This window comes from Rhinolophus sinicus, chromosome 14 (assembly GCF_057876585.1).
Source record: "Rhinolophus sinicus isolate RSI-liver-muscle chromosome 14, RSI-T2T, whole genome shotgun sequence".
Classification (NCBI taxonomy): domain Eukaryota; kingdom Metazoa; phylum Chordata; class Mammalia; order Chiroptera; family Rhinolophidae; genus Rhinolophus; species Rhinolophus sinicus.
Window position 1 is genome coordinate 123,406,074 of NC_142514.1, and position 18,530 is coordinate 123,424,603.

General features: G+C 43.3%; 1 protein-coding gene and 1 pseudogene across 6 annotated transcripts in view; both read right to left on the minus strand.

Annotated features, from left to right (window-relative positions):
- Positions 1-18,530, minus strand: part of AMOTL1 (angiomotin like 1) — a 154,938-nt gene that overhangs the window by 90,988 nt on the left and 45,420 nt on the right. Inside the window, exon 1 of one of the 6 annotated variants that reach the window (XM_074335587.2) lies at positions 8,220-8,490. The exons of 3 other annotated variants lie outside the window; for them this stretch is intronic. In XM_074335587.2, coding sequence (XP_074191688.2) covers positions 8,220-8,250 — 31 coding nt within the window. In that variant the 5' untranslated portion in view covers positions 8,251-8,490. Of the gene's footprint in view, positions 1-6,866; positions 7,620-8,201; positions 8,491-18,530 lie in introns of those variants that run through there. 2 more of the 6 variants (XM_074335586.2, XM_074335583.2) reach the window with 2 other exon arrangements.
- Positions 16,970-17,256, minus strand: LOC109450308 (small nuclear ribonucleoprotein E pseudogene; annotated as a pseudogene).

Here is an 18,530-nt window from a genome sequence, read left to right on the forward strand (position 1 = left end):
CTACCACCCTTGTCTTGCTCTGCCTGTTGAGAAGAGTGGAGAGAAGGAGGGAAGGAGGGGAAAAGAAGGAAGGAGTAGATCAGAAGAGGTATGAGAGAACAGAAGTGGGAAGACCTGCTCTGTGGCTATCATAATAGTCCAGAGATAGGTAATGAGTGCTTAAAATAGTTGGGTTGTAGAGACATGCAATGGAAGGGAAAGTATGCAAGTATTTTGGAAGTCAGCTACAAGGACCTGGTGACTGCCTGGATATGGGAGACGTAAAGAAAGGAACTTTACAGTTCACAGAATATTTTCAAAGGAGGCAACAGTTAAGATGATGCAGTGTGGAGTGGTATCTGAGCAAGCCTAAACTGGTGAGACGAACGAGGCCAGCCTCTCCTTGACAAAGGCTGGTTCAACAGTGGAACAACACCCAAGTGCAAGCGTCCAGGCTGGCCTCAGAGCCGCTCCAGGAGGCCAGGAAGAGCCTCTTAGTGCTAAAGCCACCCTAGCATTTCTGTTTGCTTCTCTCAAGGACCAGATTCCCGGGAGAATCCCATGAACGGAACCAAAGCCTCAAACATCCCTAGAAACAGTAAATACTGCTTCATCACAGCGTGCTAACCTGGTGAGCTCCGTCCCCAGCATAACTCAGATGCCTCGCCCACCCACCTTCCAAATGCAATGAGCCTCTAAAAATAGAAGTGGCAAAATGAGGTACGAGCTGATAGAGCCGTCACCCTTTGGTATTTCCTCCCCATCAGGTCCACACCAGACTTCCAAGGGAGAAGTGGTATATTTCACTAAGAAATGTGTCACTGTTCTATCATATGAAACCCAGGAATGTTGCTGTCAGACAAACAGGGCTAGTCTCTCTCTAGAACAGCACTGGCCAATGGAACTTACTGCAATGATGGAAATGGCTCTTAAGTACTTCGATTGTGGCTAGTATGACAGGGAACCTGAATTTTTAGTTTTATTTAATTTAAATAGCCACATGTGGCTAGTGGTTACTGTGGACAGAGCAGGCCTAGAACTTAAAAAAATAAAATAAAATAGATTCAGCTACTACCACGAGCTGAATCTTGAAAGCCCAGCATCTGCTCAAATGATTTTCTAGCCCCGAGCTCTTCTTTGGTCATTATTACAGCTAGACATCAATGTGTCTCCAAAACATCTGTTTGGAAGGCATTCAAAGCTGCTAGCCCAGCCACTCACCAACGTTTGAGAACCACTGATCTAAAATTGTACATCCATTTCCCTTGCGAAACAAACAACTTGGTCGTCAAGAGAAAGGAAAGGGAGCTGCCACTTGTGAAGTTTGCGACATGTCCTGGTGACATCAGTCCTAGCTTACTGTACCTCCAGGAAGAAGCACTATAAACTCTGAACTAGCTCACAACAGCAGACACACTTCCTGCCACCTCCTGTGGTCTGGGTAGAGAGGAAATTGTTCTTTATTCAGCAAATCTTGGTTTATAAGTGGGGAAAAAGGTATATTTTATAGGCAGTGAATAGAGAGTATCATCCTGGCTTCTAACCTCATTCAGGAAAAATTTGGTACATGATACAGTGTTCCCAAGTATGAAAAGGTAATCTTCTATGAATAAGAACTAGGATTCCAGTTTCTCAGAGAAAGGAGACATATGAGAAAACACACAACATGTCTCTCTGCTATTTTAATAATAATAATAATAAAAATTATTATTATCATTATTACCAGCATTTATTGAAGTTTTCAGTGTGCCCAGCATTGTGCTCAGGGCTATATTTCATTTCACCCTCATGTAACTCCACGAAGTAAGAACTATTACTGTCTCTATTTTAGTCCTGAGGCTTCAGCAAGTCTAATTCCACGAGGTTACACAGCAAGGAAGAGGTGGGACCAGGAAGCAAACCCTGTTTGTTTGTTCCTCAAGAATCCAAAATACTATCTCCTTTTACATTTTCATACATATTCAAACTGTAAATCTATTCAATCGTATTCATACCCTTTATGTTATTGAGTTTTAAGTATAGCATCTTCAATTATTCAAGCTATGACGCCACATGCTATTTTAAAAAAGTCTTCAACCACTCAGTTTACCCCAAGTCCTTCAGCATGTGCTGAACCAGGGTAACCCACACTGAAGAATTTGTGGCAATAAAGATATCCAAATACTGGATCAAAGGCAAGAACCAATTTTACTCCCGCTGTGCTCAGGCAACATGCCAAGGGAAGGCTGGCCTGACCACCTGGATCAAAGCAAGCCCTCTCTACTCAGCGTTCATCACACTGTCTCTATTATGGCACTTAACACATGGAAATATCCACATGACCCCACTAATTAGTGTGCTCTTAAGAGTAGGAACTATGCCTGATTCATCTGTGAGCTTCCATAGCACTAAACACATAATAAACACCTAATAGATCAATACCAAGACACAAATTCTTATGACAGTAAAAGTGAACTACAATTTGACTATAAAACATACAACTATGAAAATGTAAGAAAGTTTTAAGAAACTCCTAAGAAAATATAGGACAAAACCTTTGGGATATAGACCTAGGCAAACTGTTCTTAGATGTGACACCAAAAGCATAATCCACAAGGAAAAAAAGATCAATAAATTAGACTTTTATCAAAATTCAAAACTTTTTTCCTGTTATAAGGATGAAAAGACAAATAACACACTGAAAAAATATGTGTGGAAGCCACACATCTGACAAAGGATTAGTATCTAAAATATATAAAGAAGTCTCAAAGCTCAATAGTAAAAAAAATATATATCCAGTTAGAACAAGGGCAAAAGACATAAGCAAACATTTCACCAAAGAGGATATACGGATGGCAAATAAGCACATGAAAAGATATTCAACATCATTAGCCATTAGGGAATGCAAATTAAAACACTTAATGGAACAGCTAGAATAATAAACACTGGTGAGGATGCAGAGAAAATGGATCTCTCATATACATTGGTGGTGGGAACGTAAAATACTACAGGCACTCTGGAAAACAGTTTGGCAATTTCTTAAAAAACTAAATATACACTTACCATACAAAATCCAGTAATCACACTCTTGGCACTTCTCTAATTTTAGGAGCCAAAAACTAGAAACCTAAATGTCCTTCAATAGGCAGATGGTTAAACACACTGTGGTACGTTCACACCATAGACTAAACTATTAATAATGCAATAGCTTGGGTGGATCTCAAGGGTATTATGCTGAATGAAAAAAATCTCAAAAGGTCACATACGACATGTAATTTTACTTATGTAACACTCTCAAAATTACAGAGATAGAGAATAGATCAGTGGTTACCAGGGTTTAGAGAGAGAAGTGACTATAAAGGGGTGCCAGAAGGGAGATCCTTGAGGTCTGGAGTAGTTCTGTATTTTCACTGTGGTGATGGCTACAGGAATCTACACGTGAAAAAATAACTGTACAGAAGTATACACGCACAAACACAAACGCGTGCATGTAAAACTGGTGAAATCTCAATATGCTCTGGATTGTACCAATGTCAGTTTCCTGGTTCCATTATTGTATAATATATGGTAATATATAAGATGTTACCTATGGGGTAAAGAAAACACAGGACCTCTCTACTGTTTTTGCAACTTCACATAAAGCAATTATCATTTTAAGACAAAAAGTTTATTTAAAAAAAGAAAAGAGCTCACACTATAGGCATTTTACTTAAAACAAAACAAACAAAAAAGAGGTGTCTATAGCTTCAGTACTGGCCAGTAAGGTCCCAAACACAAATTTAAACATACACAGCAGGACTATACGACTTCATTTTCTAAAAGCTTAAATCGAATTCTCCAGGGTCTTAACAGGGCTATACATGGTGCGATAAAAAAATACAGTGAATGGTGCTGCTGAGTGCCATTCAACAGAAAGGCAGAGGTCTTCAATATGGGAAATGGAGCATCAAACCTTAGTAACAGTGGGTGACAAGTTGCAACTTGTTCAGTGCAGTCAGTCAAGTGTGAACCACAGTTGGGAGGTGTGTTTTAAAGTGTGATGTAAATCATCCTCCATCATGACAACGCTCCGTGTCACACATGGCTTCTGGTACATGGCAATTTCTGTCAAATAAAAACATTACGGTGTATCCTCATCCACCTTATTCACCAGATGTGGCACCGTGCGACTTCTGCGACTTCTGGCTCTTCCCCAAAGTCAAAATTTTTCAGGACATCGAGGCAGCCATAACAGCTCAACTAAAAACATCCACGAAAGAGGACTTCCGGAACTGCTTCAGAAAGTGGCAAGAGCAATGGGATAAGTGTGTTCGAAACAAGCGGGAGTATTTTGAGGGGGATTAATGGCAATGTGTCTTTTACTGTAATAAGTTTTTTAATTTAAACATTCAATGTATTGTTTGATCACACCTTAGAGTTATTTTCCCCACCCCCTCATATAAGGAAAAACAATGCCTAATGTGTGAGCCCCTTTGCCTCTTCCGGAGTCCAGGATTCCTGTCCTAAGTGCCTGGAATGAATATACCCTAAGGTTTCACAAGAACTGAGGCCAAGGGGCCTCCCAAGTTGGAGAACTCAGCGTGGTGCCAACACACAAACAAGCCCAGGCATAGTTTCCCGTCAGCAAAAGCAATGCACTGACCTACCCACAAATGGCCCAGATTTAAATTTTGCCTTTCCTCCAAGACAAAACAAAATCAAACCAACAATTTTTTTTAATTGCTAAGCAAACAAACAAAAACCTCAACAACCTCAGACTATTTCAACAAACCTTATAATCAAATATGTCCTCTTACTTGACCTCCAAGTTACCCCTTGCTTTTCAAGTATTCTATTGCTTAGTAAATTCTGGGACATAAGAACCTACCAAAATTAATGAAAAAATAGGAGGAGAAAAATTATTCAAAACACTAGAAAGCTTCCTTACCTGAGCTTCCATATGCATTTAAAATGCAGAGAGCCACACCGGGGAGAGGGACTACTATGGGAGAATTTTGCAATATCAGAACTACTACTAACAGGTCTTACAAAGCTATTTCCTTTTAATTTACTGACCTGGAAAGTCAGATTTTTACAATTTTCACTAGCAATTCCCTTGTTTCATAGTCATTATTTTTTCTTAAAAGCCCTATGTTACATACAGTAGTCTGCGGGTTTGCTTTCCGCAGTTTCAGTCAACCTGGGTCAACCACATTCTGAAAATATTAAACAGAAAATTCTGGAAATAAACAATTCACAAGTTTAAAATTTCCCGCTGTTCTGATCAGCATGATAAAATCTCAAGTCAATCCCACTCCATCCTGCCCAGGACGTGAATCATCCCTTTGTCCAGTGTATATACGACCTGCCCATTAGTCACTTAGCTCAGTTATCAGATGGACTGTCCTGGTATTGCAGTGCTTGTGTTCCAGTCACCCTTATTTTACTTAATAACGACCTCAAAGCAATTCACACAACTTTCATTATATTATATTGTTATAATTGTTCTATTTCATAAGTTAACTGTTGTTAATCTCTTACTGTGCCTCATTTATAAATTAAACTTTATCACAGATATGTACGTATAGGATAAAACATAGTATACATAGGGTTCAGTAGCATCTGAAGTTTTAGGCATCCACTGGAGGATAAGGGAGTACTGTAATACTTTCTCATTTTCAAAGCACTTCCACCAATTACTATGAAGAAACACAGCACTGGTACCTAGGGGCTGTACTTTTCAACAGAACTCTTAACCAGCCAGACTACCATCTAATTTCAATTAGTTCAGCCATCTTTCCCCAGGCTCTGGGTCCACACTTCCCCACAGGGGTGGACAGTTAAAAAAAAAAAAAAAAAAAAAAAAAAAAAAAGCAGAGCTCTACCCACAGAAGCTTCCGGATTAACTAGCCAAGGGCAGACACTCTCAGTCTAATCAGCAGAGTACTTTCCCATAAAATCACTCATATTTCTGCATTCATGTGCTTTCTTAACGACAGCACTTTAAAATTTCATTTAAACTGAAAATTCTCCATTAGCTTCCATGAAAAGATGTATTTTTAAATGCTTTGATCTCCACATGCCCTTTTGTACATTAGTATTCTTCACCCTCCACCATCTGCACAGAACCTAAAAGACCACGACTTCGATGCATTTTAAAAACAAGGGGGAAGCGAGTGTAGTTATAAGTGCAGCACCTTCTCTCCCTCCTATGCACTTGTAGTTTACAAGGGTTTCCTTATTTATCTTGAAAAATGTACCTCGCAAAAGCGAAAGCATATCCATCCAAAAATTAAACACCCCCACACACCACACCTCACCAGGGAGAGTAGCGGCATCTCTAAAGCCTCTACTCTCTGTCCTACTCCTTTTCATTCTGGTCAAACTAGTGATTTCCAACCCTCTACTCCTCTGTAAAACAGTTCAAAGTGTATTTAAGTATTGTTCCCATATAATTCCCATAAAGAGCGGTCATAGTAGTGCCACTATAATGCTCAGAGCAATGTGATGGAAAATAAATTTCACATTGGTCTAGATTCTTCAAGAAGTTGCAATCTAGGGAGACTCCTAACCATTAACCTGGGTCTGACCTGCACAGGGATCTGTCAGGGTCCAGGAGTGGGCAGCCAGGAGTGGTGGGCAGCCTGGGGAAATCTCAGTCAGTGTGGCAGGGACCCACAGGCCAGTTTTGAAAGCAAAGAGCCATGACTGTTCAACATCTCAAACCCTGACTTTTACTTCCCCAAAAGGAAGAAAACTTTTTGGAATATAGCTATTAATATCCCTCCATTCTGGTTTTACTCCCTTATGGCAAGTAATATTATTTGGAGTGGTCAAAAGCATCTCCAGCTATCATAAATGGCTCTCGGGACCCCCACACCCACCCACGCCTACCCCTCCACCACCACTAAGGACTTTAGAAGCAGTACCGTGTATCAGGATGGCAAGGGAGCAAAATGTTGGTCCAAACCGCAAAGCCTCTGGAGGCCCACACAATCTGGGCCTCTGTCTACTGAAGCCCCAGTCCAGGTGATCCACACGTAAGCCAGGCATTTTCCAAAGCATTTGCCACTTGGAGACAGTAAACCAACACCAAAGCCCAAAAGGCAAAAACCTTCAAACGAAAATGGAAAGGGAAAGTCTTCCCAGCCACCAATCAAGATACCAGAGAGTAGGGCGTGGCAAGGCGCAGGAGCTGCGGGCGGGGAGTAGGGATTCTCAGGCTGGGGTTCCAAGGGGGTAAACTTGGCCTCAGCGCCGCGAGCTCAGTCCAGGCGGCAGAGGCCCTCGAGGTGGGTGCGCGCCGGAGTTCGTCTGTTCCAACGCCTTGTCCTCCAGCGGGGCTGACTATGGCCGGCCCCTACCCAAGTGCAGGGCCCCGGCTCCGCTCGGCTGTCATCGGCCGACGTGCCAATCTCCTTCCTGCCACAAATGTCACATTCCAAGAAACAGTTCCACTTGGAAAGTTTAATGTTTTTTCATTTCTTTAAAGGCAGCACTAACGGCAAGGGAGAGCTAGATGTAACTCCCTGGTTTCTGTCAAAGAAACTTGGCTAGGGAGAACAAAGAAAGAGTAGCAGCTAACGCGATCCGAGCTTCGGGGTCCCGGGCGCGACCCCTTCGTCGCCCTACCCGCCAGAGCCGAGACTCCCCCGCCAGCAGGAAGGGTCCCGCCTGGAGCGCCACAGCCCATCTAGCAGGCGGGTGTGCGCGCCTTTGTCTCGCGCGGAGGGAAGCGGCCACCCGCCACCCTCTTCCGCCTCCTCCTTCGGCAATCGGGAGACCCGCGCGCGGGCGCGTCTCTGAGAGTGCAGCCATATGGCAGCGCCCCTCCGGAAAGGCCAGCGCCAGCATCGGGGGCGCGCCCGCACCCCGGGGCCGCGGGCCCGGCGGGAGGGCACAACTTGTTTTCTATGGGACGCGGAGCGGCGCAGCTCTGTTACGCGGCCCGCCGATACAAGGGGCCTGCCGGGTGGCGCGGGAACAGAGCTCAGCTCTTTAAAAAAAAAAATGGGGGGAGGCGGCGGAAATCTGAGTAAGAAAGCAAGATTCTGGTTGCGGACACTCCCGGTCCCTGGCGCGGAACCCGCTGCCCTAGTCTCTCCCGATCTCTTTGGCGGATCTCAGCCCGAGCCCCCGAAGAGGGGCCCCCTGCCCCGAGCAGCAGGGGCCCGGGCGCACTAGACGGCTGGCTCCTTCTCCTGGGAGATCTGGGAGACTCGGAGGCGTCCTCCCCTGCACCCCGATCGGGGACTGTGGGTTACCTTTCACCGCAGACTCACAAGTTCCCCGACGCAACTTTGCCCTCCACATGAGGCGATCATGGCTAGTTCACTTTCGCAGCTGGGGAAGGCGGCCGCCGGGCAGCGCGTTGGGCATGGCGTGGGGCAGTGCGGGAAAGCGGCGCGCGACAATCAGCCCCATTCACACAGGGAAAAGAGAAATGCCAGGGCTTCACTTCCAACCCCAAACCCGACAACCGCTGCTGGGTCCTAGAGCGTCCCGCGAGCTCCCGCGGCCGCCCGCGCTCCCCGAGCGCAGGTCGGGAAGGGTCGTCCGGGCTCGTCACTGTAACCCTACACTCCACCCCCGCCCCGGCGCCCAGCCTCTGGGCCCTAGAGCCCGTCTCCAGCCTCCCGCCACCCCTCCCCCGGCCCGCGAGCTTGCCTGCTGAAATAGCCTGGAGCCCGCTGACGTGTCTCTGAGAGTTAGGAGGGCAATAGCCTCCCTTGTTTTGTCCCCTGCCGTGGTTTAATTAATGTCAGACTCACCAGTTCTTTCTTCGACATTCTCTTCCTTCCCACCAGGCCAACTCCCGACGAAATCGGTTTCCCAATCTACCCTCTAGGTCCAGATTATGTTCTGTTTCGGAATTTTTCTTGAGTGGAATCTCCAGGTGAAAAGTGGCCACATTTTTCTCTTTGCATTCCCCAGGGCCCAGCTTCCATCACACATTGGGATTGGATGACAAGCTGCTCGATGTGCTCTGTTGACCGGCAGAAGGGCCGAAACAGATCTTACAGCCTCAGCTATTAAATGTGTTGGCAGAACTGTACATCCTGTGGCTACAAACCCCCAGGCCGTTACCTGCCCCAGTGTAGGAAAAGAAAGTGACTCTAGGAAAATATTGCTGGTTCTTCCCCACCTCTTAAATCAGGCTGCACTAACACTATTCACCCATTCCATTATACTCAATTATACTTGGCAGACTTCCGGAGGCTTGATTTGGAGACCAGGAACTGTCCCACCATAACATTTCTCCCTAGCTTTCAGCGGCCAGCTCTGCTGCTCACAGGATGAAAGGTCAGGCCAATAGGGCAGTTGCTGTGGAAGATGTTAATAGGAGAGTCAGTATATACTGTCTTCTGGTGCTTCTCTCCTACCCTTGCATTTTCACTGGACCAAATGTGTGGCAACTACCTAAATAGTCAGCCAGCAGTTTTATCCCTCCACTTAATCCTGGTGGGTTGTGTGTCCTTCTAATTCCAGCCTATTCTTCTCTTCTCAAGATAAAGCTCAAATCCAGTCATTTAACAATTATTTACCAAATACCTAATCTATTTAAAGTCAAGTATCCTAGTACTTGATAGCACATAAAAGAAGCAGCTAAGGAGCCCTTCAAAGATTTATTATTAGGTTGATACAAAAGTAATTGCAGTTTAAAGGGTTAAAAATAATTGCAAAAACCGCAATTACTTTTGCATTAACCTAATATCTAGTTAAGAAGACAAGATATGCAAACGAAACAAGAAAGCAACAACACAGGAGATCTAAGTATTGGAGATGCCTGGAAAAGGTGGAGAGAAGGTGTGGCTGCAGAAGAAAGGAGAGGCTGAAGGGTGGTGGAGCTCAGATACAGCTAGCATTTCAGCATAGACTGGGGAAGAGGTAATGGACAGAAAAAAGAGGGAAAGAAGGAAGGAAACATTTATTAATTGTCCTCTATTAGATATCATGCTATATATACTAGGAGGCAGCAGAATTTACCAGTTACAAGCATCCACAGGAAAAAGACAGGCATGAGTTGAGTAACCACTCACTAGCTGTGTGACCTTGGGCAAGCCATCTAACTTCTCTAAATCTCAGTTTCCTCATTTGCAAGATGATGAAAATAGCAGGAAACCTCATAGGGTGGTTGTAAGAACTGAATAAAGTAACAAATGTAGAATACTTAACACAATGCATACAAACACTCAACATATACTTGCTATTATTTCAACCAACCCTCCAATAGCCCTATAAGATAGAATCTGGGAAATATTAATAGTTGCAGGAAACAATGCCTTGTGAGGTTGGGGCAAAGGAGGTGGAAAGGAAGAGATACCATGCAGATACCAAATCTTTGAAGATACCGAATACAATGAAAAAAGATACCGAATCTTTGAAGCAAGATTTTACTCTTTTTATTAACTAGATGGCTATCCTGGGAGGAAGAACAAAGTAACCAAGTTCACCCAGATTTTGAAGTCGGGTCATAGGAAGAATGGGTCATTGGACCAATGATGGAAGAATGGAGTTGAGAGGGAGAACTAATCTGAGAAAGCTGTTGAGACACTTAATGTCCTTTGGGCAAGAGGCAACAAGAAACAACAGGCTGGGTGAGAAGTTGAAAACAGAGGTGTAGAGAATAAAAGAGATGGAGCTGTGGATATCAGTTTACCTGGAGAATAACCACAAAGAAAACTTAGGGAAAGAAGGAAGAAGAAGAAGAGGCTGAAGGAGCAGAGAACTGGGCAGGTTTAAAGGCATGGAAGCCAGAGAAAGTTTTAAGATGGTCCCTCTTTCAAGTGCTACAGATCCCTAGACTTCTGATGAAGGGACAGGTGCAGTTTGTGGGCTCAAGGATCTTCTGATTCAATCAGGCGAACGTATCCTAGACTCTTCAAATTGGTACCACAGTATAACACAAGAGTCAAATTCATGGCAGCACAGGCAGAAAAACCTGCTGGAGGCCCGGTACCTTACTTTCTTCACTATTAATCATCACTACATCAAATATGGAAAATGAATAATCTTCTACATCAAATATATCTGAATCTATTGTTCAGGAACTAAGGCCTAAGAAAAAGACTTTGGATTTGACTAGCAAGAGATCATCAATAACACTTTACAGTATATTTGGTTGGAGAGTCCAACATGTGGTTGAATAGAAAGGAGGTATGTTTATGACAGAAGCTGAATGTAGCTTTACTAGCAGCCAGGTAGTGAAACAGTCAGCATCTGTGTTTTCTTTGGATCTATATTGTCACTCTAAAGGTCAGCATCCTTTCTAAAGTGACCCAGGTTGTCTTTTACTCACCCCTAGGAAAGTTAAGAAGGTGATAGAAGACTTTCAGTGCTTTTAGAGATAGCTCAGAGAACTGTCTCCAAACAGGGCAGGTACCACGATGCAGGACATTCCAGACAAGCACAGAGGCCAGAAGAGTGAGGTAACAGACATCCAGATAGAGGAGAATGAGCTTGGCCTTTAGAGTAAGTCCTGTGTTCTAGTCCTGGTTCCACCTATTTCCAACTATGGAGAGTAACCTAACAAGAGCCTCAGCTTCCTCCTCCGTGAAATAGGAATAATTATACTTACCTCATTGACTTATTGTGAGGATTAAATAATATATGTCAAGTGCTGAGCAGACAATAGAAATTCAAAAGAAACGCTTCCCTTCTCCTCCAATGATTTGAAACACCAAGGAATTTTAAATTTCTATAAAAATGCAAATTTCCTCTCCCCCCTCCCCTTCCCACTGAGTTGAGTAATTGATGTTTCCCAGTTTTTAGACTCCCAAGCTTCTACTGTGTTTCCCCGAAAATAAGACCTAGCCTCTTCTCCTCTGCACCCAGCAAATACACCTTCAAAGTCCTTTTATCAGCTACTCCTTTGACTGGGATGAGCCCTAAGAATGGGCCTGAGTTTGCTAGGAAGGAAATAGCAAGTGGCAAAAGGAGAATGGACAGGCACGGCCACAAAAGGGATAGCTACCGCACAGCATCACCCAGGACGAGGCACACTGCAAGTAGCAGTTCTTGATTAATGCCTGAACAAACCAATGACTGAATGCGACCAGAACGTCTTAATCAAAATGTTTGGTTTGCTTCTAGAACATGTAAGGATATTTTTAAGCCCAAGTTATGTAGCGCTTCCCAAAGATTGATTTATAAACCAAAACACGTAAAATGTTACATGCCTGATATCCCCACCTCCAAATTCTAGAGGTTCAGAATCTCTAAGGGTGGAGTCCTAGAAGCCAGTCTAAGTGACCCCTGGCACACTGACATTTGAAGGCCACGGACTAAGGTCTCCAACTGGCTCACTGAGGGTATGGGGCTCTTGCAAGTCTCTTTCAGTAGCATTTATTACATCAGAGCTTAATATGATAAAGGTAAAGGTTGATGGCTGACATATTAGAGGTTAAAGCATGGTGGGAACACAGAGTGACTGATTTTGCATGGTGGTAGTGGGGAGGTTCCAAGAAATCCACGTGCTGAGAGAAGGATATTACTAGCAAAGGCGTGGGCACGAGAAAGAAAGTACACATTGCCATGCTTCTCAACACCCTTTCTTTGAGTCTCTTCTTTCATAAACATACAATGGTCACACCAACCCCAGATATGATAAACCCCTATGTTATCATCAGGCTAGAAGATTTTTCTAAGCTTTCCTTTCAGTCCTCTGTTTTACAAAGACAATAGTTGTATTTTTTTTCCTGCTCGTTTCCAAATATGAAATCATGTTCTCAAATAAGCTTTTTCACATGACACATGCCTCCGCTGGAGATTCTGACACATGTCCTGCCCTAATTCAGCAAACCGTTGACAGGAGCATAATTCAGGGAATAGTGGGAGTACCTAACGTAGAGGGTGCCATGAGAATATAGCTGTGAAGAGAGGTGGGGGCAAGGGATGAGCCTTTGCCAGGCCACACTAAGAATGAAAGAGTGAAAAGCAAGAGGAGGAAGTTGTGAAGGTCAAGTAGAAGATAACACCTCTGCAGTGAAAATTTCTGGTGCCTTAGAGATCAGGAAACTGCTCCTAGGAGAATTTAAATGTATTAGAATAGATTATCTAGAAACCCTGCTCCATTTGAAGCTTACCCAAAGACTCGGTTGATTATGAAAAAATTTCCTAACAACTATTTATTAAGTACCTAAAAAGGGCCAGGCTCTGTGCTACCATCCTACATAGGCGTTTGGCTCAATTAGTAAGTTATGGATCTGGAGGCCTGTTTGTCTGGATGCCTTTAGCTTCACACCCATAGTGACACACCAGTCTCTTCTTGCCTCATGGCTTTCTCCGTGAGCATATTGCCTAATATGCTCTAAACACATAATTCGATCTATATAAAACATAAGAAACAGAGAGTAGATGTGATTTGGTCCAGGGAAAATGCACCTACATCAAATCGCTAAAGAGGAAGAGGAGAGACATTGGCCCCAAACAAATTTGAGGTCAGATTCTGACTGGGACACTGCGTAGCTGTGAATATAAAGAGCCTGGAATATAGCAGGTATTTAATAAATGATAATCATTCTAATTATTATTTGCTACTTTTACTACAAAAACATTCGGAGTATTTCAATCTCATACTTTGGGGTTGATTATTTCAAGGGTTCTCAGCCTTGGCACTACTGACATTGAGGGCTGACAATCCTTGTGAGGGACTGCTCTGTTCACCAGAGGATGTTTAGCGACATCGATGGCTTCTATCTACCAACTGCCGATTGCAACCCTTGCCGACCTCTAGCCCAAGTGTGGCAACTGATTACGCCTCCAGACACTGCCAAATAGCTCTTATGGGTCAAAATTGCCCCTGGTTAAGAACCACTGAGTTGAGTAATTGATGTTTCCCAGTTTTTAGACTCCCAAGCTTCTACGGTGTTTTTCGGAAAATAAGACCTAGCCAGACAATCAGCTCTAATGCATCTTTTGGAGCAAAAATTAATATAAGACTTGGTATTATATTATATTATTATATTATGCTATATTATATTATATTATATTATATTATATTATATTATACCCGGTCTTATAGTAAAATAAGACCAAGTCTTATACTAATTTTTGCTCCAAAAGACGCATTAGAGCTGATTGTCCAGATAGGTCTTATTTTCGGGGAAACATGGTAACCATATTGACCATTCCGTTGAGTTGTTAGGTGAATCCGAGTGCATATTGGTAGGAAGCAGTCTCAGTTTTACTTGTCCTACAGCATATCTATCATGTGATGGCAGTTTCTTCCTTTTCCTCTTTTCATGAACAAAAAACTAATCATGTTTAACTCTCTTACTTCCAATGATGATATAGACACTTCTTTGTTTTTTTTCTAAAACTGGCATCATACTGAGTTTCTAACATAATGGCAACATAAAATCACCATTAAAAGCAAGGATTGTCACAATAACTGGAGATAACTTAGACCAGAATGTTCATACTGAAGATCCCTGATAGTCGCCATTCTGAAAAGGATGCTTAGGTATTTTATTCTGAAAACGTGCCCTTCTGTCCATAGCTAGAAAGAACAGTGAGAAGAATGGTCCCTCCACAACCTATACATCGGTTCTAGTTCTTCTTTTTCTAAAAAATGTACCCAAACCAGCATGTCTTGTACTTTAAATGCCAAAGACAGAGAAGTGAAGAAGCTCTCACCATTCCTAATTGCTTTAGCAGTTTTGGATGGTTCAATCCAAGAGAAAAATGTGTTTTACAGCATAAACTCATAGTGGGGGAAGGAGTTAAAAATTCACATCTTAAATGATTAGCTATCCATCCTGAAACCATAAAGTATTTATTGTGTGTCAGTGATAGAGCCAGCATTACACGATGCAGAACAGAGTCTTCACAAAGGCTAGGGTAGAGGGAAATAATTAGGAATAACTAGAAAAAACTAAGTCTTAAACAGAAGGACTAACTGAAAGGATTAACTCAAAGTACAACAGAGTTTGAAAGAAGGCAGAGCCAAGAGAGTGTTGCAATGGTTCATTCAAAAAATATTATTGATTACTTGAACGACAAGACACTCCTCTAAGTGCATGAACACCCTGGTATGGGCTCTGTCTTACTAAAACGTATATAAATAAATCTATAATTACAAATTTGTTTATATGTGATGAAGCAAAGGAACGGTACAATAACAGAGACTAATGAAGGAGAGCGGTAGCTACTTGGGGGGAGGGGAGAGGGAAGGCTTCTCCAAGGCAGTGCAAAAGGGGAAGAGCATTTCAGCAGAGCAAACAGCAGGAAAGAGCTCAATGAGTGTAAGGAACTTCACGGAGGCAAAGGGAGAGGACCTGCGGGTATCCAGTACTGAGGGTCCAAGGACAGGCCCAGGAAGAGTTCCTGAGGAATGTTACCCGTCTCCCTTATGTGGTGTCCAGGAATGGTCCCTTTCTAGTCAACCTTCATAACATAAGGTATATACAGTATGAGTTTCAAGTCAAGTGGAAGAGAAAAGGAACATCGGATAATGACCAATTTGGAATAAGTAAAATAAAAGGATCAAATAGAAAACAACCTGAAAGTAAACTCCACAGTCTATGTATTTGGTCACAGTATCTACACAAAAGATACAATCTCTCCAGAAGCTTCAGCTGAGTCCCATGGAGAACAGGGGAGGACCCAGGATCTTCAGTGAGAACAGGGGAAGACCCAGTAGGGCCATGTTCTTAAACTTGAGCTGCATCAGTATCTGAAGAGCTTGTTAAAACAGACTGCTGGGTCCCACCCCAGAGTTTCTGATTCAGTAGGTCAGGGTGGGGCCCAAGAATTGCATTTCTAACAAGTTCCCAGACGATGTTGATGCCGCTGGTCCACAGACCACACTTTGAGAACCACTGGTGTGGGACATTTGGAGAACCTACATGTCTATGTACTCCGAATCCCAACCTAAATGAGGGAATACACAAGAGAGATTGCCGAGGAATGATCAAAATCCAGTTTTCAGTCTTGAACTAGCATGTACAGAATAGTGTCTGCTCTGTGCCGGCTGATTTCACACATTATCTCATTTCGTCTGTACATATCACCCTGCAAAGTCGGTATTATCATCCATGTTTCATACATGAGGAAAAGAGTCTAGGCGAGGTTATGTGAATTTCCCAAGATCACGTGGTTCATGAGTGACAGAGCCAGGATTCAAGCCTGTTTTCAGAGCAGAGCTCTTGCTTTGAACCACTGCATTACCATGCCTCCCAAGCGAGCAGTTCCTCCTCCCAGCTTGCCTTATTTACTCAGATGCTCCCCCAGCTCCAGACTGTAGAGCATCGCTGCAAAGCCCTCCCGAGGCCTGACCCTAGTGCAGTTAGTGATGGATGGAGACAGTTTCCAGACTCCTGGGGGCTGCTAGGAACCTGAACTTGTTACCAAGTCCTTCCCGTCCCTGATGGCAGGGAGTAAGATCTATTAAGCCCCCACAAAGGCACTATGTTAGGCATGTTACATGCATTGCCTCTTTCTAAACCACAAGAGGTGGTTTCCAATCCGTGAGGCACAATGAAGTATTTTAAAACACAGGCTAAGGAGTCAGATGGACCTGGGATCAACTCCCCCTACGCCATTCAGTCGTTATATGATTGGCTAAATTACTTGACTTTACTAAGGCTTTTCTTTTAATAAGTAGTAGTTACAATAGTATGTACCTCGAAGGGTTGTGAGAAAGTCATGAGTCAAATTGCATGTAAAGCCCCCAGCACAGGGCTTAGCATGCAGCACACACTCCATAATTATTAGCTATGATCACTCACTTGTTATCCATTTTCTTTCAAAATATAGTCATTTTAGAGGAGTTTTAATTATTGCTGTGCTAGACACACAGTTTCTTTTTGTTTACGTGTCTTGAGTTTGGAATATTTAATTGGTCCAGGAAACGTGAATGATGGCCATCTTTTTAATTTTTAATAAAAATAATCCCACAGCATTTATTGTCATCTAGTAATAACATAAGGGTAATCAAAGCAATATGAATAAATGTTTAAGAACTAGACTCCCCACAAAGGACACCTAAAAAACACAAACTGTATTGCCTTCTCAACAATTTCTCACTTCATTAGTCATTTCTAGTTGGAGACACTTGGAGCAGAGTAATACTATCTCCTTTTAGCATGATCTGACCCAGCTGTTTTCTTGACTTTGTTTTAGAATGAATCTCTTCTGCATCACCTAATACAAGGTTCATATATTCATCAAAACCAATGATACAGCCCTCTATTTGCATATTTACTTGCTCATAACACCACACCTGAATCTGAGACGTATTTTGCAAGTATCTGAAGATGAGGTTGATGGAATGCACCATCACCTTCTGCACTTTTGGCCCTGGCCACGGTATACCATGGTGGAAGCCGACAAAGACCGCACTAACCCACACGCTACCTCAGAAAGCTACTTCCTGAATGCTGGGCATCTTGATTTGAGTTCCTCTGCCCCAATGAAGAAAAATATCTCCAGATACTCTTATAGATAAAACGGGGATGGACTAGATTAGATATTTTAGGCAAATTTAAAATAAATAACCACACCCAATGTGTATTGATTCATGGAGTGATATTCACTTGGATGGGAGGTTGAGATCAAAGGGTCTGATGACCCCACTACACCAAGTATTGGTCAAGCTATCTGTGAGGTCGTGTGCTCAGTTCTTAGCGCCAGGTTAAAGGGAAACTTTCCTCAACTGTAAGGCACTCAGCAGATATTGAGCAGGATGGGAATGGATGGAGGCACCAGAGCATATTAAGAAAGATACCTAGCATGGAGAAGAGACAATTAAGACACAATTTGATAGCCATCTTCAAATATTTCGGGAACTTTCAGAAAGAAAGGAGGAACAGACAGACTTATTCCATATTTGTTAAATAACACTCTAGAGCATCGTTTTTCAAATGGTAATTGGCAACCCATTAGTGGAAATCAATTGAACAGGTTAACCAGCATTTTAAATAAATAAAATAGAACATAATAGAAAATATCAGGGGCCGGCCTGGTGGCTCAGGCGGTTAGAGCTCCATGCTCCTAACTCCGAAGGCTGACAGTTCGATTCCCACATGGGCCAGTGGGCTCTCAACCACACATTGCCGGTTCAACTCCTGGAGCACCTAAATGGAGTCCGATGGGGCATGAAAACCTGATGATAGGAACGGAGCTGTGCTTTGCCACACCTCCTAACAGAGCAAGCTGAAATCCAAAGCAAAGAGCAGAGCATGCCCAGATGCTGCTCCCACACCTGGGGCTGCCAGGTAAAACACCTAGCTGGATTTGGATTAGCTAAGCAACAAATTTTTTTAGTACAGTATGTCCCAAATGTTGCAGGGAACACACATATACTAAACACAATCATTTGCTTTTAACCTGAAATTCAAATGTAACTGGTATGGGGACAGAGCCAGGAGTGCAGTTTCCAGGTTCTCGGCCTCACGTGGAAAGGTGCTGGCTCAGGTAGTGAATGGCCATCAACTGTGACCGCATGGCCATCAGCTGTGGCTAGTTGGCCGTCAGCTGTAACCAGTGAGCCACTGGCCACTGGTGTGACCACCGTGGCTACGCTAGCAGCAGATGGGGGCTAGCAAGAAGATGGTAGCTGAGCTAGCAAGCGGCGGAGTGTGGATTGTGGA